General features: G+C 42.3%; 1 protein-coding gene across 1 annotated transcript in view; it reads right to left on the bottom strand.

Moving 5' to 3' along the window:
• Positions 1–17991, bottom strand: part of Mindy4b (MINDY family member 4B) — a 28639-nt gene extending 10648 nt beyond the window's left edge. The window contains exons 1-10 of the mRNA XM_028763674.1: positions 17885–17991; positions 17617–17650; positions 15852–16019; positions 11317–11436; positions 10535–10626; positions 8370–8541; positions 7697–7762; positions 4371–4441; positions 2906–2978; positions 1985–2146 (exon numbers count right to left, since the gene is read on the bottom strand). Of these exons, the coding sequence (XP_028619507.1) occupies positions 1985–2146; positions 2906–2978; positions 4371–4441; positions 7697–7762; positions 8370–8541; positions 10535–10626; positions 11317–11436; positions 15852–16019; positions 17617–17650; positions 17885–17991 (1065 nt within the window). The remainder of the gene's footprint in view (positions 1–1984; positions 2147–2905; positions 2979–4370; positions 4442–7696; positions 7763–8369; positions 8542–10534; positions 10627–11316; positions 11437–15851; positions 16020–17616; positions 17651–17884) is intronic.
• Positions 17992–21023: the final 3032 nt, after the last annotated feature.

Here is a 21023-nt window from a genome sequence, read left to right on the forward strand (position 1 = left end):
CTGAGGTCTCCAACGTCTGTGGATTTCCAGGTCGGATTATTTTCTATCACAGTAAGATTCCTTGCCTTTGTAGCAAGGCTTCCAAACACGGGAAGAATTGTCCACGGCTGGACTGTGACACAGAGGTCAGTGACATGGGAAGAAACTTTTAAAATGAACATTTATTTATTTAACTGTATACAAGGGAAAAGCAATTGCTTGGTTTATATCACCACTGCAGTAAAGGTTAAAAACAATCTTAAAATAGAGTTCATTTAAGGAAAACATCAGTAGTAGTACAGATGGTGTAGGGGCATGGTACAGCTTATAAACCACCCCACGATATTGTGAAAGAACTTTGCAATAATAGACGAAGCACCAAAATTATTGTCAATTGTTTGTTCCACCCCTTGGGACTTGATCTAGTTAATTTTCCCAGTTTTGTCAAAACAGAATCTTGGCACACTGCTGAGTTCTGAGAGTTCTAGAATATTCGACCATAGGCACTCAGTGACTTATGTATGGCTACCAGAAAAGCAAGATATGTGAAAATAACCTTTACTCATGCCTGAGTTTTCTTTATTAAACATACCAAAGCCCAAAGTAACCCCCCCTCAAATATCTAGAAAATGTGATTAAGGACTTTTTGCTCACAATCCATCTGTCCTCATCCAGGAGGTACCAAAGTTTAGCCTTTACTATGCAGGTAGTGGGTTCTTTACAGCCATTGAATTCACTAATGGTCAGATTTTCATTAGCATATAAAGACAAATGCAAAAAAAAAAGATTTTAGGAGAGGATTACACATGAGGATGGAAAAGAGAAAGAAGTGGTTCTGAAAAGACAGACCACTGGATAATGGGATTGAGCTAATTTCTCTTCATTTATTAGGTACTTCTCACATTTTGTCTGATGGACCTGGATTATACACTTAAGGAAAAATGAGGAAACTTTCACAACACATTTGTGCATCTGCCATGGCCTGATGCTGTTTTCTTGATGTCATCCAGACACATGGATGAGATGCTGGGTTTGTGAATAACATGCATAGTTAGTATCTAGACACAGGCAGAGAGGTAGGCAAGACTATAGATTTGAACACATCTTCAAATTCTGTGCATATGAAGGGTATCTAGCAGGATCAGGAGAACTGGCGCACAGGATAGGGGCCTAGAAGGGCCCTTGCTTGCCACCAGGGTTAGGAGGGATAGGCTAGGGAGCCTCCATCAGAAGGAACTGCCTTCCAGATGTTGTCAAGGTTACTCTAGGGAAGTGCTGCTTTCCACTGGATTGGCCTTGTCTCTCCCACAAGTCAGGATGAAAACCTCTAAGAAGCTTTGGTTCATGGTTTGGGGAAACTGTTTGCCCCTTCGCTTTCCGGTCCTCATTCTCTGCTTGTACATTGTTTGCATTCTGTCTATCAGAAGATGTTTATCCTCTGAGCTGAAAATCTTTGAGATATATATATATATATCATAAATGGGGCCCCCACTCTATATTTTTTAAAGTGTTCAGCAACAGGAAGAATATGTATACTCATTTACATAAATAAAGGATTGGGGCATAGGTTCTAGTTGGTAATATTTCAGAGAAGAAAGCTGTAGTTGCCTGGGCATGAAAGGAATCTTCCATGTATCTGTGTATTTCAAACACTGTTTTTCAGTAATACATGTGGTTTTCATTTATATACTTTGTACACTTTACAATATGTAAAATACAGTATGAAGAACACAGAATTGGATGTTTCCATATGTATGTGTGTATATGTTTGTGTGTGTGTGTGTGATAGAGAGAAAGACAGAGTCAGACAGAGACACACAGAGATAGACACAGAGAGAGACAGAGACACAAAGAGACAGAAAGAGACAGAGACAAAAATGGGAAGGAGGTATAGCAATGGCAACAAAAGGAAAAACAGGCTCAGGATTTAATCAATATAGAAACTTTTAAAAATGGCAAAATACTTGCATTCTGGCTAGAGAGCTAAGAGACAAGACACACTAACCTGTGAGAGTCGGTCACCTGCAGAGGTGTCCTTACTCCACTGCAAGTAGCCAACATCACTGCGGGCCAGGACTCCGTGTAACGTTTCTTCAGACGTTCCTTCCTCAGAGCCACTGAAGACGTTTGGACTTGCTCTCCCAGTCAAAATCAAGTTTAGAACTGCCTAGATTGAATATTTTGTTAATATTTACATTAGGTAGCAATGGAATGAAGACTTTTTTCTTTTAAGAAACATTACAGAAGCCGGGAGGTGGTGGCGCACACCTTTAATCTCAGCGCTTGGGAGGCAGAGGCAGGCAGATTTCTGAGTTTGAGGCCAGCCTGGTCTATTGAGTGAGTTCCAGGACAGCCAGGACTACACAGAGAAACCCTGTCTCGAAAAAAAAAATTACAGAAATGGCTGGGGATATAACTACTCAGTGGTAGAGTACTTGCCTATCAGGCCTAAGGGCCTAGATTCAACCCTCACCACAAAAAGGCAAAAATATCACTTAAAATGCTCAGTCTGGGTTTTTTTTTTTTTCTGGTAAAGAACACAGGTATGCCAACAGAGCTCTGGAAAAGCATATGTGTGCTCTGAATTTTGTAGAAGAAAAACAATAGTCACTTGGCTTTTCTTTTATATTTGTTTTAATAGAGGTTTCCATTATAAGTTAGGAAGCATGAAGCTAAAATATTTTATGCTGTTAGTTCCTGCCAGATGTTAGGGAGTCTTGGCAAGATGTCTTCTGTTTCCGAGATCTCAGGCTTTCAGGGTTATTCTAGGAAGGGCAGTGGAAACCAAAAGATGGTAGGGTCTGGTAATAACACTCTATCTTTCAAAGACAGCGTGATCAGGTTTTGCTCAAGGAGAAAGTGGACTTCCTTAGAAAACAAGGCTGATTCAGAGTCTATAAAAGAAATGCAGAGTCTTCCCACCTACCTGCCTGCATAAGACGCTTCCAGCTTGAGACTGCAAGAGATGAGTGGTGGTGGTATCCAGGTCCTTCTGAAGCCTGCAGAACAAGGGAGCTGTCAGCATCTGGCCAGCAACAGTGATCCTATTGGGGCATGTATCAGTAACAAGCCCATGTCTTTCATGCTTCTGCATCTCATAGGGCTAGGACCTGTGCAGGGATGATGGGGAAGCTATGCTTAGCATGGTAACGGATAAGTAGGAAGGAAGGAGGATGAAGACACAGGCAGGCCATACAGCACAGTCCCTGTGTATGCTCTGGATGGACGCTGGGCTCACTAGTGAGGTGGCTAGCTTATCCTCTGACAGATGTTTGGCTGACAGTGGTGACACATGACCTACACCCCCAGAGAGTGGTGGCTTAAAGCAGGCCTGAACAAACTTATCAAGTGAACACCAGGGTGGCTATAACTTCATTTCTTGGCTAGAAGCTCCAACCCTTGACCATGTAAGGTGGCCTGTGACTCCTGTTGTCATCTGTGAAGCATACTGGGATGGAGACAGTACATGTTCCGGAGTTGAATTACTCATGAGACTGGAGGGCATGCCTTCTATGTGACACCTGAAGATTTGATGACATCAAACTGAGGATAGTGGTCATCAAAGTACAGCGTAAGAGAAAGTGGTGGAGATCCGAGCATTTACATGTTAATAGCTAAGCATGGTGGCACAGTGTGTGCTATAATTCCACCTAGGTGGGTGGTGGAGGCAGGGGAATAGCAAAGGTGAGGTCAGCATGGACAATTTAGCAAGAACATTCCTCAAAAAATAAAAATGAGACATGTTTTTTTAAGGTCTGGGTGTTGTAGCTCAGTAGTAGAGCTTGCCTAGAGTTTGTAAGGCCCTGTGTTCTAACCTCATCGCACATGCGTGTGCATATACCACAGGGAGAGGGAGAAGGAGAGAGAGAGAGAGAGAGAGAGAGACAGAGAGAGAGACAGAGAGAGAGACAGAGAGAGACAGAGACAGAGACAGAGACAGAGACAGAGACAGAGACAGAGACAGACAGACAGAGTTTATAATGACTTATTTAGATATGTGATGGTTTTGGTCATTGTACTTAGGGTTGACCCTTAGGCCTTATCCATATCAGTCAAAAGCTCTATTGTGGAGCTACACCCCTAGTCTGATGTTGATAAAACCATAACACGCATAGGGAAATCAGAAAACAACTTGTGGGGAATCTGTTCTCGCTCACACTCTGGGTTCTGTGGCTCACACTTAGGTCTGAAGGCTTGGTGACATGTGCCTTTTGCCTGCTGACACTTCTTACCAGCTGGATAGCCCACACTTCACTACTCATTTTGAATTAAAATCATACTAAGTAGCCCAGTCTGACCTTAAACTCACCTGCATTCTCCCACCCAAGGTCTCACATCTACGTGATCCCAATCCCGTAGGCAGTGCCTGCATGGATGTTTGTAACATTTACCTCTCAAATGTTCTGGAGAGGACCAGGCTGTAGAGGAAAAGGATGACACCATGGCTTCCTTCTCCTTTGAACTATGAAAGAGAGAGAGAGAGAGAGAGAGAGAGAGAGAGAGAGAGAGAGAGAGAGAGAGAGTTATTTGCTTAACAGCACCGTAGATAGATGACATACGTGTTGGTGTGATTTCAAAGTCTTGTGTCTCAGAAAAGCCCTCCTCCTTCCTAGTTACTTGAAGAGCAGAGGCTCTCTTCTTCTCTGAGTCATTGTCTTCTCTTTTAGTCTCTTCTTCCTCACTGGAAGACCATGAATGGGCCAACATTCTCTTTGTCTTCACCATAGCTTGTCTTTCTTCTAGTAGTATTTAGTGACTCCCTTCTAATAATAGCTAAGATGCATAGTCTGTTCTCTAGCAAGACCCTTGGTCCACACTGAGCTGTCTTCCCTGGCCCTGCTTTGGTGGGTATGTCTTCTCTAGCTACCCCACTGCACTCAGAAGGAGCAGGAGACTCACCGACACACCTCTGGTAGTGCATGAACAGGTGCACAACGGCTGTTTTATTCCTTAGCTTCTTTGGTTTTATCTTCAACTTTCAGCAAATATTACATTTCCACCCCCTGGGATTTGTTGCAAAGGTTAAATGCAAAGATTAGTGTATGGTACACATCTTGGTTCTTGGAGCATTTGGGATCCATAGAAACTGTCTCTCATTAAAGATGTTCTGATTAGAACTTTCAAAAGGTGACCCTGTGGATCATATCCCAAGCCTCTCAGGGGTTAGCCTTATCTTAGCTTTCTGTCAGTATTCTCCTCACTGCAAAGTAGTCCCTTTGTTGGCTAAAGCTTCATTTGAGGGTATGGCAACAGAAAGGCTTTTATCAAAACACACTTATTTTTCTTCATGGATTACTGTGCCCACATGTCTGTCTGTAGCCTGGTAGAGCACAGAACCCTCAGACCTGAGAACAGGTTTCAGTGGCATAGGAAGCAGACCAGAATTCAAATAAATATTCTTCAGGGTGTAAGAGAAACAGGCTGGGTGGAGATTGAGGCTAACTGGAAAGCTATTGTGTATTAGTTGCCTAATTGCTGCTACAACAATACCACTGATTGCTGGCTGAAAACAACACCAAGTTAATATCTAAAGCTTCAAGCCCAGCATGGGTTTTTATGGCCACAACTGACCTGACTACTAATCTGGGTTCTAATGGAGACTGGCTTTCTCCAACTTTAAATCTGTCCTCAAGTCTTATTCATGACCCACTCCCTAGTCTTTTCTCTGTCTTTACACCTCTCTAGCTCTCGTAACTCTTCCTCTTCATTTGTATTGGTTAATTAGGTTAACCTAACTAACTATGGTTAATTAGACCTGCCAGTGCAATCAATCCAGAGTCATTCCTCATCTCAGGATCTAGAGTCACACGGGCACCTCCTTTTTTATCAGATCTGACTCTCCCTCATCCTGACATAGTTTATCCCTTGGGATTAGCAGCCTGTCAGTTAACTGAAGATACAAAAAAGAATGTGATCTCAGTGTCGCCATCTTTTCTGGGACAAATTCAGATTCCACGATCCTGACAAGAAATTTCCTGATTATTTTTGGCATGTGCAGATTCAGATGTAAAGAGCTGTAACACTGTGCTGGCTCGTGCTCAGCTCATGTGAGACAGTGTATTGATTTCCCAGGGTTGCTGTCACACTATATCAGAAAAATTCAATGTCCTAAAATAGTAGGAATCCATATCCTCATAGTTCTGGAAAGTGGAAGTTTGAAATCAAGGTTCAGAGTAGGGCAGTGCTTTCTATGAAGGCCCTACCCTCAATCTTCATACATTGCTTGCTGGCATTGTTGGCATTTGTTGGCTTGCAGGCCCATTACTCAGAGGTCTCTTTGCCTTCTTATCTCTCATGGAACCTATTCCATGAAGCAGTTTGCAAAATTTTCCCTCTTACCTAATACCGGCCATTGGATTCCCTGCCAATGATCCACCCTGATCCAGTCTGACCTTTTCAGAACTTGAATGCATCTTTAAAGACCCAGTTTTAAATAAGGTCACACTCCTAAAAGCTTTAATCTGTAAGTTTTCAGGGTGGAGGGAAGGTGCCTTAACATTTCACTTGGTGAAACTAGGACCTTAACATTTCACTTGGTGGGAATGGGGTGTGCAGTTCAACTGACAACTGTGGTCCTCCTGCCCACGAGTAGCCCCCAAATCTCTATGCTGAAGTCTCTGTAATTGGTAGTAAGTAGGATTTGGTTAAGGTCTGTTGATTACAACATGCAGCCTTACCTGAGGAGATGCTCCCTATCACTGAAGAAAGGCTGCCTGTTCCTCCTTAGTGTGGTTTCAGTGATGGCCAGCTTGGGTTGGCTTGACTCGGGTGGCTCTTATGCCTATCCACCAGCAATGCATAGCCTTCATAGGCTCAAGTATTTTCTATTCAGGCCTGCCTTATTCTTAGTTTTTGACTGGGAAACGTGTTTGTGGCCTCAGTGTAAATCCTCTGACCCAAACCCTATGTAGTCCTTTAAACCTCCTACTTTAGTTTAACCAGGATCATCTAAGTGTCTGTGTGTGTGTGTGTGTGTGTGTGTGTGTGTGTGTGTGTGTTAAGTACCCATGCATTAAGTTCTCCACCTTTGTCGACTTTGTGGTGAGTTTTATAAATCACACTTCTGCCCATGTACCCTGCAGCTCATGGCTTCATGGTTACCCTGTTCATTATCCTCTACTTAAGCTGGACAATTCTAATTCTTCAGAAGATCGTGGTTCATTTTCCTTTCCTCAATAGAAATCAGACTCTTAACAAACAAGAACCCCCTCTACTCCTCTACCGCTATTATCCACTCCTCTGTTCCCTCATTCCCCGGGGCAGAGAAGAAGAAGCATACTGTGTGGAAGGTGAAGGGAGTGAACCTTTGCAAGGCCCTAAGTCATTTGAAGTCAGTGTGACCTGTCTGTCTTGCAGATAGCTTAGTTTCCCTCCATTTCTGTTTGTTGTTCATTAGATAAGGTAAGCCCTCAAGCTTTAACATTTTTCTTCCCTCAAAAGAAATCCTGGTAAAAGACCTGAAAGGTGCTATTCTCCGGGAATGATTAGCTAAAGAAAAGGAAGCGTCCATGAATGGTGTCTATGTGATCTGGCCTCTTTCTAGGCTGTGAGGAGGGAGAGGCAGGCTCCTCTGTCTCTTATTCTGCCCTTCCTCCGCCTTCAAAAAATGACCTGGTTTTCTTAACAAGAACCATTAGAAATATGCTTTATAAAAGAATGAAGATCTCCGTAAGATCAGTTCCACATAAAGGAATTATCTCAACATTTAGACACTTACACATTGTAAATGATCATAGACGAATTTCTCAGTGGCTTCTTTCTCTGAGAATTCGAACAGCTGGAGCTATAGATGGGGAATTGAAGATAAAAATGCAGAGGAAGATGAAAGGCACCTCGAAGAGAGATCATTTCACGGTTATTACCTAAAGGGAGGTTTTGTTTCATTACGAAATCACATTGCTAAAAACTGACATCCAGTGCAAGGCCACATAAAACACACCTGGTAAAGCTGGGCGGTGACAGCATCCCTATGATATCCCTCAATTTTAAGTCACTGTGATATCTCAAATATCAAAACCATACAAAGATTTCCCCCTGATAGAGTTTAGCTATCTTTATGACCACAGGTAGAGGAATACAGTTAATGATATTTGGAGATGTGGATTTTTTTTTTCTTTTTTTGGTGGAGTGTATCAAACCCAAGGCTTAGCAGCACATGTTATCACTAGGATACACTGAAGCCCACCAGCCTAACTAAATGCAGTACATTCTTGCTTAAAGGGAACTTTAGGAGAAATTCACCATTTCCACTGCTCCAATCCCTTAAAGCCCTTGGTGCTTGCCTCCTCTGAAGAAGGGGCCTCTGGCTAATTCAGGTCATCACTGGGGGCTGTGCTTCCATGACCATGAGCATACTCAAGCTGATAACACAATGGCTGGAGCGCACTTACCCTCTCAATGAAATTGTCGCTGGAGTAGTCAAGAGTGCCAGTGCTATGGATATCTTTTATAGAGGAAAGCCAACAGACAATGGCTTTCTGAGCTGCTCCTGCAGCCCATAGGATGCCAGCCAGCACTGCAGCTAGGGCTTGCTCCTGCTCACGCTGGCTCAGGTTACATAAGCTGCAAAGTAGGCGGTGAGGGAGTGAACACTTCTGATGTTTACATCCTCTTCTGAGTGTGGGCAATAGCCTACTGGCTTCCCTCTCAGCTCCCACTCGAGGGTATTGCAGGGCAGTCTGATCTTTCTGCTTGGATTGTAACTACCATCCTCACAGCAGCGTATTCTTCTCCTGAGCAACACCAACTTATCTTGTCCTATGCACACCCTTGTCCTCTGTCTCTGAACTCCAAAATGGGTCACCCTGAACTTGTTGCCACAGTCATTTTTTTCAAGTACAATTGGAAAAAAAAAACCCTGCAGTTCGGTCTCGCAGATGTTCATTTGGTAAAACTTCTTCCCAGATAAAACCCCAAGTGCCCACTGCACACTCCACTCTCTCAGACACACACATACCTTCAGTTTTTGCAACCTCCCTTTCCACCTGGCCACACCTTAAAGAGGAAGTTTAGGCTCTCCCTTCGGCACCACTCACAGCAGTCAGTGCTGTGCACATATCGCCTCATGTAATCCACAGGCTTGCTCTATGGCAATACAAGGTTTGTTCTCATTTTGGAGGTGAAGGGAAGGTGAGATACAGAGAGGCTGAGTATTTGCTCTGGATTCTCACCTTTAAGACGGAAGATCTTTGGCCCACACTCGGGCCGTTTGGGTCCTGTGTCTCTGCTCTTTCCTGTCACACTGAACCCAGTGCCCGAGGGCCTCCAACTTTTCTGGAAAGTGGGAGCAATCTTCCCTCTGCTTATTTTCTCAAAATATAACATGTGCTTTTCACAAAGAAACACCTGCAGAGGCTACCAGTTGTTTGTATAGTCTGTCTAGCATTTTGATGGGACAGAAGAACTGCAAAGCTCCAGCACAGACAAAACGAGAGAATGACAGTTGTAATAAAGAAGGTTCGGGAAGGCTACATGGAGCAGGGATCCCATAGCAGAGATGTGTTTATATTTACTCAGTACCGTCTGCTAGCCCAGGCCATGTGTTAGGCTGTGTGCTTATGCGCATGGCCTTTGTTTTGAATCTCTTATACTCACATGGAGGGTATGTCTACTTTGGGTCCTGCTCCCTGTGACTTCAGCTTTTCAAATTTTCTAATGTATTATACTTAAGTTGAATCACTTTGCCCAGAAATGACTACGAATGATGTACTTTGTCTTTGGATGGCCCATAGCCAATGACTGGCTGGCATGGGAGGTACAGAAATCCTGCTTCTTAATTGAAGGTGGGCAGACTAAAGAGCAAAGCACGTTCCCTGGTTCCCCCTAGACTCTCTCTGACATGCCTGGAGACCACCATCCTCCTTATGTGCATCTCCCTCATTTCCCTGCTCCCTCACCCTCTTCCAGATGTCTCCAGAAGGCACTCCCTGAATAAATTACTTGCATAAGGAATTTACACCCTAGGCTCTTCTGCTGCTGAACATAGCTATTTAAGATCATAGACTATATTATACCGTTATCTCCTGTTTGGAGTGATAACTTATCTTGCTGGAGATATATGCCTACTACTAATTTTTATTTTTATTTTTTTAGCTATCTAATGTAGGTATCATGGTAGAGGCTTGTTAGTTTCTAAGAATAAATCAAATAATGTTTAAGTTGATTCTTTAACAGAAAGGTAAGTATAATACATTGTCCTATGCCAGCACAGATTTTTCATCACTGTTTGTGTCTCCTTAGAGATGTTAGGTTGGACCTTCTGATAGAATGTGGAAAAATGAGCATGCCTGGGAGCTGGTATTTCCACTTGACTCATCAGGTGGTCTGCAGTAGAACATGGAGTCTACCAACTTCATTCTGCATGCGAGCATTGAATGTGACATCAGGAGAGCCCTCCTCAGTGTAACCCAGCACTCTGGGAGAACCAGAGCCATTTCTGTCTTAAGAGACAAAAATCCTTCCTGAAGGAACCTGGGAATTTCATTATGACTGTTTAGCATATAAAGGTTCTAGGTCCTTAGGCCACTTTTTTAGGTGCTAATCACAGTCCACTTACCTGTGAAGGCTACAGTCTTTCCCCTCTCTTGTAAACAGTAAGTATTTGATTATAGATCCTTGTACGGCCATCTGGATGCTCTGGGCACCTCCCTGAGTGGTAAAAAGAACAGTGGGGCAGGAAGGCTGGAGCTGAACTTTGCATTCCAGTGGAACCTCAGGGTCAGCAGCACTGGAAGTAGATCTTAAAACTGAATGCTGTTTTCTGTGCTTCTCTGAAGCCTTCCCTTCTTGGTGTCTTCTGGGACTTAGCAAAGGGACCCTACTCTTCTATGTTACCTTCTCTGAGGGCTGTGGCTAGGTGCCATCACCAAGCTAGACTCCACAATGACTAGCTTTCTGTGGTGCTCTCAGCCTAGTGCCTGGGGAATCAAGGTCCTCTCCCTCTGCCACCACTGTGTCCTGCTGAGTGCCACACTTTTACATTGTAAGGATACGGGAAACCAGTTGGCTAGCTCCTAAAATTTAGGTGTGACTAGTGATATCTGGCATGAATGATATTCTAAACAAGCCAGAAAGAGTGTGTGGATTTCCTTCTGCCTTGGGAATCATTATGGGGGCTTGAAACTTGTAGAGAAGCCACACAACAAGAACTAAGATGGGTTGGAGGACTAAGGCATGTGGACTTTGTTGGAGTCTAAATAATATTTGGTAATTTTACAAAGTCCTTTATCATTTATAGTTACACATGCATCTCTACATTTGATTGACATATACATCCACTAGGAAACACAGATCAGCATGGATGATCATGGAACTGGAAATGACTGAACCTACTGTCACCTTTTCAACTTGTAAAGCAAAAGCCAGGTCAGAGAAGGGATCGTGAAACTTGAAATGTGCCTTCCTCCAGTCACCACCGAGGACTTGGTTCATATTTCCAAAGATGCTTTTTTGTAACATCTAAAAAACAGGGTGAAAAGCATGATAAAGTAAAGAATTCAGCTGGAGACAGTACCTGGACAGGTCCTTTTCTGCGAAAGCATCCAGCTTTATTCTCATCTATGTTCAGATTTGCCTCAGACTTGAGTTCCAGATGTCATTGCATAAAGTGCTAGGCAGAACTCTCACATCTGGTTCTCTTAGGACACTGCCCTGAGAATTTAGTGTGCTTTGTTGTCTCCGTGTCTCATTTCCACTGTCAACCAGCTCCAACACATGTTACCACTCTGATCTTGTGCCTCTTGCCCCAACATCCAAGACTCTGAGATGCCTATTTCTCCAATCTTTGAGATTTTTCTCTCTTGATCTAAGGGAAGAGATTAAACAGTCAGGACCCCCTAATTCTGTCCTTAGTACAATAGTAAGTGATTCAATGATATTCACCAAGAATCTTGGATGTTTTCCTGGATACTTCTGAATACACTGAGATCTATGAGGGACTTTCCCCTTGAGTTTTATCATGGTCCTTGCTTCTTGACTGTTTTTCTTTGTCATGATGTCCCTACTAAGATAGAATGAAACCCTCTGATATTATGAACCAGACTTAATAAAAGAAGCTAAGATGCTCAGTGTCTTCCTTTCATCTATATTGTGGGACTGAAGGCAGAGAAAGGAGGCACTTGTTGTCACCAAGCTTACAGAAACAATGGGTTGCTATACCCCATTCCTCTAATATGTTCCCCATTTTGATTCTATACTTTCCATCTTTATGTTTTCTTTTGTTTTGTGTGAAAATCACTGATAAGTTAATATTTTCACTAGATTAGGCTACTTTTTGTAATTTAATACATGCTTGTATTGAAAGGACATTTTATACCACTTCTGCCAGTGACAAGCAAAATCACTTGTCATGAGTCACCAAAGAAGTAAAATAGAAGTTGAACAGTGTTAAGAATTATAACTAGAGACTGCTGCCATGTTCCAGCTTTTCATCATTAAGCAGAGAGGTGAAAGGGTTTGAAGAGGAGTGGCTGTGTACAGTCAGTCCCTTGGTGGTCTATTCCCCTGGCCTACCAGAGTAGAGAAGGAGATAACTGACTGTTTTTCCTTCCCACCAGTCTCATCTTCCCACCAGTCTCATCTTAGGCATCCCCATTGCTCAAACCCTAAAGAAGCCAGGGTAAAGGTTTTCCTATTAGTAGGGGGTGCCCTGTTTATAGAAACCCAATAGTTCAAGTTCCTGGGCAGAAGACAGGTTCATAGCAGATCTCACTAGTGGGTCCTAAGATGCCTCAGAGTGATGTGCAGAGATAGAGAATTAATAACTTCCCCCGAGGCCTGTCGATGTGCTAGACTCATGCTAGCGTACCAGAGTCTGCCTCCTTACACCAAAAAAGCACACATGCTGTCCCTGTAGCAGATTCCACATTTGTCTCTTACTATCACTTTTTTATGATATTCCTCGGGGATTTTACAGCTATATGGGGGGAGGGTTGTTTATTGGTTGCTAATAAGTGGTTACCAGAATGTGTTCCAGGCTGGGTGTGGGAGAAGGATCTGGAAGTAGAAGCAGGTGGGAATCTGGAACTGAAGGGATGGAAGGCTATTGGACAGGACTGGCTAAGAGCCCAGTGGTCATACCCTTCCCTGTTCTGGGGGGGGGGGGCTTCTGTTAGCCCATTCCATCTACCAAGCCTGCCAGAGAAGTCAAGCAGGAAAAAAGCTCTAGTCTGAGACAAAAGACAACAGTAAAGACCGGAGAGGTGAGGATTGAGCTGGTGGGAGGGTTGCTGTACCCAACTCCCATCTCCTGAGGGGATTCCCAACAAAGAGACAGCCTGCGCCCTGTCAGAAGGCATCATGAATCAAGAGCTGCAGAGCCACATAAGACACTCAGTAAGGGTTTAGAGTCAGAGGCTCTGACAATTTGCCAGGTGGCTGCACTGTCGAAATGCTGATTAGAACTGGTCAAGCCTCCAAGTCTCCTCCCTAGAACAGGCACATTCAGAATCCCAAGGCCCCGTGGTGAGGTCCCAAGGCGTGTTTAATGAATGCTGCTGTTATTCAGGGACATACTAGCATCTGGGCTACATAATGGGAATAAGTCCAAATTCATTTTTTAAAGAAAAATCAATTCTCTCTACTTCTGGGACTTCCTTAACACTCCATCAACTCTATTTCCACTGCACTGGTCTGAATCTTTTGTTTTACAGCCTTTTCCAAAGGGAGAGAGCCGCCTTGGGGAAGGTGGAATCGCTCCCCTGGCCTTCGTTTGTGATTGCTGGTTAGAGGAGCTTTCAGATGTGTCCTCTCCTGCCTCCCCAACACAAGGCTTTCAAACATCTGTGAGTGGTTTTTTTATTTTTAAAATTTGTGTGTATTTTTAAAAATAGACAGTACATTGTGTGGCTCAAAAGCCAGCGTATAAAATGTAAAAAGGCTTCCTCCCCGTTAGTCTCCTTGCTCATCCCCTACCTCCTGTGTGGCCTAGGAAGCCTTGTGAAACTTACCTCTTTATTTGCAGGCAAATATCAATATAGAATCACAATTTTCTCTCCTTTGCACATAAAAGGTGATCTACCTTTCAGACATATAAATTTAAAAATGATAATGCACAGAAATTTCTTACAAATATAAGAACATTATTTTATCAAGTAAAATGTACATAGCAACTGATTGACCCATATCCAGAGTGCTTGGGATTTTAAGGGTTTCAGAATTTGGAATATTATGTGTTACACACTTGTGTGTATGTGTATCTGTGTGTGTGTGTGTGTGTGTGAAGATACCTTGGGAACAGGGCTCAATTATGAATATGAAACCAGTTACAGTTTATGTAATTCTTATGTCCAATACACAAAGGAACAAAAGGTAGTTAGTTTGACATTTAGCTTGCCTAGTTTTTGACTGCAACATGAGGTCAGGAACTTTCTTCTTGCCATATGAATGCTCAAAAACATTTTGGACTAGTTACGCGCAGGCTATATATGCTGTAATTTCTGAACTATAGCTATGTAAAGGCTTCATAACCTCTGAGGGCTATAGGACTCCTAGGATTACACATTAGGGTTCATTACTTAGAGGAATGGCTAACTGGAGATGTAAGGCACAAGTTGAGACTCTGTTTCAGGCTTCACAGCCAACAGTGGAATAGTATCTTGAGCCTTATGAGAACTTTGCTACCTGCCTGTTCTTCTGTGAGCCAGGGAGAGAAAGAAAAGCTGTGAGGGAGTCAGATCTGCCTACGAGAAAGCACACCCAGCCTTGATGCCAAGAAGCCACTGAAGACTTAATACAACAATTCTATGTGGCATTTCCAGAAAGGGTTTCAGTTTCTGGCCATTGCTTTCATGTGACACCTGAGAGTACACATGCAGCTTCATATATGTGGTGGGTCTGGCCACACAATAGACGCTGCTGGTCTTTGTCAAGATACTTGTTCTGTTTTTGATTGACTTTGCAACTATCCAGGTGCACATGTCTTTGAAAGAACTGCAGACTCTCATCCTTAAGCCTTAAGGTTCTGGAATGTAGCACAGACATTTGGAGGATGGAGAGAGTGAAAGACATTGTCTTGGAGGCCCAAGTGTCATTATGGTTTAGAGGATCCTGTTGGAGGACAGCCTGGTGATTTTTTTGCCTCTGACCCTGGCTTGTTTGGCTCAGTGGGGGTGACCCTGTTGTCACTCTGTGGGAGGCTCCTGCTCTAATCTTCCCTCTCACCAGGATCAAGATTTGAATTCAATAAAATGGTCTCTGAGGCCAGAAGCTTCCAGATCACCTTAGAGCCTCAAATGTCAATTTTTTTGTTTTTAATTTATCTCTTTTGTGACAGGCGCCCTCTACATAGTACAGGCTGTCCTGAACTCACTATGGCCTCAGACTCCCAGAGATCCTCCTGCCTCTGCCTCTTAAGTGCTGGTGTTAAAGATGTATACCATCACACCTGGTTTGTCAAGTTCTTCTAAACGTCTATGTATTACTCGATAGCTCCCCAACTGTTTCCTTTCTGAGATCAATGCCTTGTTCTAGCAAATTGCTCTCTCTCTCTTATCTACTCCTGAACAGGGCCCTCTCTTGCCTACATTGTTTTTACACATTTGCAGCACTCACCCATCTGCTACTTAGAGGGTCTGCCATAGTGAATGCTAAGTAACAGAGCATTAGAATGTACCTCCTGCCCTCCCTCAAACATAACTGTCAGGATGAGGGAGCAAAGAGACATAGAGTCTGTGAGGAAAAGACGGCTAGCACCAGTATCCTTCACAGGTACCATAAATAAGTCATTTTAATTATATACGCCTTTCACCCCCAACAGCCATTTGTAGTCTCATGTTCGGCAATACTGTCACAGGACTGGAGATCAGGTTCCCCAGTCTTGCTGTCTGGGAGACGATACCATTTCACTTTATGTTTAATTGACAAGTTGTACTTACTGTGGCCATTGCTGGGGAGATAGGAAAACCGTGCAGTTTTGAAGAGTTGACGGAGAGTCTCGGAATAGAGCAGACACTACTGGGTGGCAACTGTCCTCGTCCTTGGGACCAAAACATTCTGGGTCTGTCTCCAGTTTCCTCAGCAGGTATATGGCTGTCATCGTGATTCTATATGAAATGTCACCCCCAAGTAAAGCAAACAGCTAGTGTAGACCTCACTTAAAGTCTTCAGTGTTCAGAAAACACGCCACTTTAAAGATGTCTAAAACTGTGATAAACGGCAATAAAAGAGATGGAAAGGCCCAAATGTCTGTGTCAAAGGGACCTTTCCTAAATTTTATGGGACTGGGAAGATGAGATGTAACTGTGGAAACATAGTTAATGATATCAGGACCTTGACTTGAAATTATGTTTAGAGAAAAATAAAATGTAAATGTCACCATGTCTTGTTTTGGGATGACATTTTATAAGTGTTAAATGAGTCATGTCTTGGCCAGGCTATCTTTGTTATCTAACTAACTGGACAGTCAGAGAATTGGGCCACCCCCGTTAATTCTTTCCGATTCATATTTCCCCTCAAGGGAGTGTGAAACGTAGACCACTCATCCTACCTTTTACAAAAATATATAATTTTACATTTTTTTACTGATGCTTTGGCATTTGTGTGTTAGTTAAGATCAACTCTTTCAGTTTACTCATTCCTACACAGTATTATGAAAACAGCTTCCCCACGGGTAGCATGGGACGCTGCCTTCTTGGTTTTTCTGTATTCCTGGAGGTGAGGATGCTTTCTTATCTCATGAACACAGCATCTGAGCCACAGACTGCTGATGGGAGGAAACGAGTTTTCTAACCCAAATGGAAAAAAATCCACATTTACGTCAGTGGACTTGCCCATCCTATGTAAAACCAGAACTTGACATTTGTTTACTTCTTCCTTTCAAAAATTGCCTTATCTTTTAAGTGGTCTATCTCCCCCAAGGTAACTATCAAAATTTAATATTTCCAGAACTAAAGTAGAAACATTATCTTCCTGATTCTAATTTAGACTGTGACTAAGAGGGCATTTAGAAAAAATAAGGCTTTTGCTCACACATTACTGGGGAGGAGGGTGCTTAGTATTGTAGTTAATATTAACAATTCAGTTGCTTGATCACATGTATTAGTGCCAGGAAATATCACCTTAACGTTTAGTGCTGCGTTGGTTTTGTGATTGAAGTGCATCCTGAAATTCAAAGTCATTACCTTCTTAGGTTTTCGGGCTGTATGGATTACAAACATCTTTCATTTTACCTCGTATGAGAGATTGAAAAATGCCCTTTCAACACCCAAATATAATTTTATCTCCCTTATTTTAAAACAGCAAGAGCAAACAAATTTTCAGACGCCTATAAAGCTAACTAATTTCAAAGCTACTTTTCTTTAGGGATCACATTCAGGTGTCACCCCAAACCTTTGTCTGACAAGTGTAGGGGCTTTCTAGTCTAATATCCCTTTTTTCTAAAACAATAGCAATATGGCGTGTTTAATGGCGAAAAGTAGCTCTTAAAAGTAGAGAGAGAAATTAATGAGGAATAAAAATCTTCCATGGGTTTTCTAGCTTTACATTTTCATCCAATAAATGCCAGTACCTGTGCGACATTATGTGCATCGAGTAAATGCAAATTATGCTGTTTAACGTGATTGTTCGAAGAAGCAACTAGAGAGAAAGTAATTACCTGAGCTACAAACCCATCTCCATTTTTGACTTTGAGGAAGTAATTACCTGAGGAGTTGTGTGACTACTTCCCAACCTATAAGTGAAAGGGAAAACATTAAGCAGAGTACTCAGTCTGTTTAAACCTCACATCCGCACACCTCGCCAGACTCTGCCTTGCTAGGGAAGTCTTTGTCAACAAATAGATATGTGAGAGGCATTTTAAATGTAAGTGTGTAACGAAAACGTATCAAGAGGAAGCATAAAAGTTGACTACTTAAACACCGAGAATTCCTGTGTCAGAGAAGTGTGACAATGACATCTTACCTGTGATTCTTACCTGAGGACTCCCCTCCATTGGTCAAGAAATAAAAGTTTCCTGGTAATTTCATTTAAATCCAGCTCTAAAGGATTTTGCTCCTGAACTGAGATCTCTGGATCCATTTAGATAATTTTAGGACTTGGAAGAGAGAGGCTGTTCAGATGGGGAAAGCAGCCCGAGTGTGGGAAGGAGAGCTGCCTGGAGCACAGGCTGATGGTAGCCCCCAGCAGCCCAGAGCTCAGGCCACGCCGATGTGGCTGCCCTGAGCAGATTCCATTAAACTTTCATTAGAGATAGAGTACATCTTTTTGTTTTTCTTTTTGTCCACTGCATAGGTTCCATGAATGTTTAATTCAAGATAGATTTACAAACAGAAGGATTTCAAATTACCTGTATCAAATCACTGGAGATAATGTAATTGATGAGATACAGTGCAGGTGTAACGTGATTGGTCCTTAAGCTAGGGTATCTCCTGGAAATTGTTTGTGGAGCAGAAGTATACTGACCCTGTGGCTGAAACCATCCTGATCACATAAAGAATGTTTGTAGAGGCAAAGGAAGACAAACAGATTTCCGATGTAGAATTTAGTGCACAGAAACCTGGCACAGATGCAGAAGGACTGGTCTGATTTCTTTCAAGGGGAAATCTAGAGTAACATCTCTCCCTGTTGGCTGAATGCATTGTACTTACAGTGATTGGCATACTAAAAAAAATACCAGTGTTTGTGATCATGCAGATTTTCATGCCACTTTGGCTGCTGCTCTAAGGAGAAAGGGTTGCTTACCAGCCAACGTTTTATTCCTCCTTCTGACTACTGAGTGTTAAAATGGAACCTCTTTAGGAGATCATTTTCTCTGAAGACATTTCTGGACATCAGTCCCATAAAATCCAAGGCATGCCTAAGAGGTCACTTAGATTTATTGTAACTGAAGTGGTCAGGGTTGGTGCATATATAACCTTGGAGCACAGCAAGGCACTGAAAACACAGGCAGCTTTTAGACTTCCACAGTGTAACCTAGGAACATTCTATCACTGTTTCTTTGACTAATTGTGGGTGATGCTAACCCTTTCATAGTCACGTCCTGTAAATGTCTACCAGATTTTGTATTCTGTTATACCTAAGAGGTATAAATAAATTATTTCCTATTGCCCCTCTTTAACCATAAATTTTATTCCAAAAAATAAAAGGCTTTTTCTGTTTTCCTCTTTATAATTTTGCAGTTGTAATGGTGGCATCACTGTTTAATATTTACTAGCTACCCCTACTGCAAAGAAAAAAAAGAAAGAAGAAATTGCATAATTCTTGTTCTCGACTAATATAACAATGAGAAATGTTCTCAAAATTCTTATTTAGAAAATCATATAAAAATAAATTCTAGATCTGTCATTTAAATTATTTAAAGACTTAAAAAAAACAGAAGTGAAGAACAGCTAAGAAGGTCATTTTTTCTTAAAAATCATTATTAAACCTGTGTGTTTGGGGCTATGTTTTACTTCCAACTTACATAAAACACTTTGAAGATAGACACATAAATCCCAGTGATCACACATGCTACCAATACACATGAGGAGCACAGGCAGATGCCATGGTGAATAAGATGTTCTTGCTCTCTGTGGTGTAGGAAGCACAGAGAGGAAAGGCTGTGAGGCTAGCACAGAGCATGAGCAAGAGAAGAGCCAGGTCGGTTGCACAGCCTCTGGGCCTAGGCTGCTTAGCTGCTTATCTCTGGGTCATAGTCACCTACTACACGCTGCCTTGGACAAATTATGTAATTATGTACATAAGTGTTTTTTTTATTCTGTGAAATAGGAATGATTTGCTATCTTTATTAAGATGTCTAATCTATGAACGTGGTATATCCTCTCTCGTTTAGACTGTATTTGTCTCCCAAATGCTCTGTAGACTTAATCCAAGACTTGCTTAAATCAAATGACAATGGCCATTTAAGCACACTTATCAGTCACAATCATCCTTTGTTCAGACTCTCACTACTTTCCTAACTTTTCTTTTTCCTTTTCAGTTAGCTGTTGGCAAGGATCCCACAGGTGGAAAGGGCTGATTCTAGAGTCCAAGACTTAGCCACATCCAGCAGAGCCACAAGTCTTTTGAGCATCTGGTAAAAAGACATAGATTGGAAGAGGTGGATATAGAAAGTGGAGTGAAAGGGGAGACGGGACTACACGGTCCTGGACTGGGGCTGGAGGGCGGGGACAGTGGAAGACATAAGACTGTTCCTTCGGTATATTTTGTATCTTTTTCCCTAAGCCACAGCATACAGTCACCCAGTACTCCTGCCCCAAGGCTACTTTTGATGGGATGAAGAAGTGTTGGTAACTTGAATATAGCATATAGAATTCCAACCATGAGAAAAGCTAGTGTGGATTTCAAGTGTGGAAGTGGAACGTGTGAGAATGTAACGGGATCAAGATTTGCTCTGCTCCTTTGGAAAGCATTGCCTGTCTTGACAATCATTTACTTGGCTCAGCCTTAAAGTCACGTTTGTGCCTTGGACTTGCACAAGCCTTTTCATTAGCTTGCAATATTACCCCCAAACTTTTCTTTTTTTGTTGTTTTCATGTAACATTTCATCAACAGAGAAGCAGAATTTTAGAGGCTCTGGGTTTTATTTTGAAAGTCTTGTTAGTATCTAAATAACCTTGCCTCTGGAAAGACTTCTTTAGGATCAGGTTAAATCCTGTAGGCCTCATTATTCAGTTTTTTTAGATCTACTTTCTGACATGGAACTAGCTATGTTCCTTCCTAACACAATTCTGCTAATCCGCATCTCCTAGGAGGTGGCCAGCATACTCTCCTTTTGTTCTTTGGTTGTGTAGTGAGAAGGAGGATGGTGGGGTCAGGCCCAGGGTCAGATTTCTAACAATGTCACCATAGAGAAGTTATTTAGTCCCCCACTTTGTTCCCCATGCTTCCTTTGACACATGTAATAGAATCCTGATGAAGGTGACTTGCCAAAAACCTAACTTTTAATCAGTGTTTTCTCATCTTTTACATGTTAAAGTTCCCCCTTAATTTTTTTTATATTTATGGTTTGCTTCTTTACTTATTATTCATGTATTATTTTCAGAGTGGCAGCAAGAGTCTGCGACAGACCAGGTACTCCAAAGTCCGGAGAGAGGAAATGGACCCAGTCC

Source organism: Grammomys surdaster, unplaced genomic scaffold (genome assembly GCF_004785775.1).
Source record: "Grammomys surdaster isolate TR1022 unplaced genomic scaffold, NIH_TR_1.0 139, whole genome shotgun sequence".
Classification (NCBI taxonomy): domain Eukaryota; kingdom Metazoa; phylum Chordata; class Mammalia; order Rodentia; family Muridae; genus Grammomys; species Grammomys surdaster.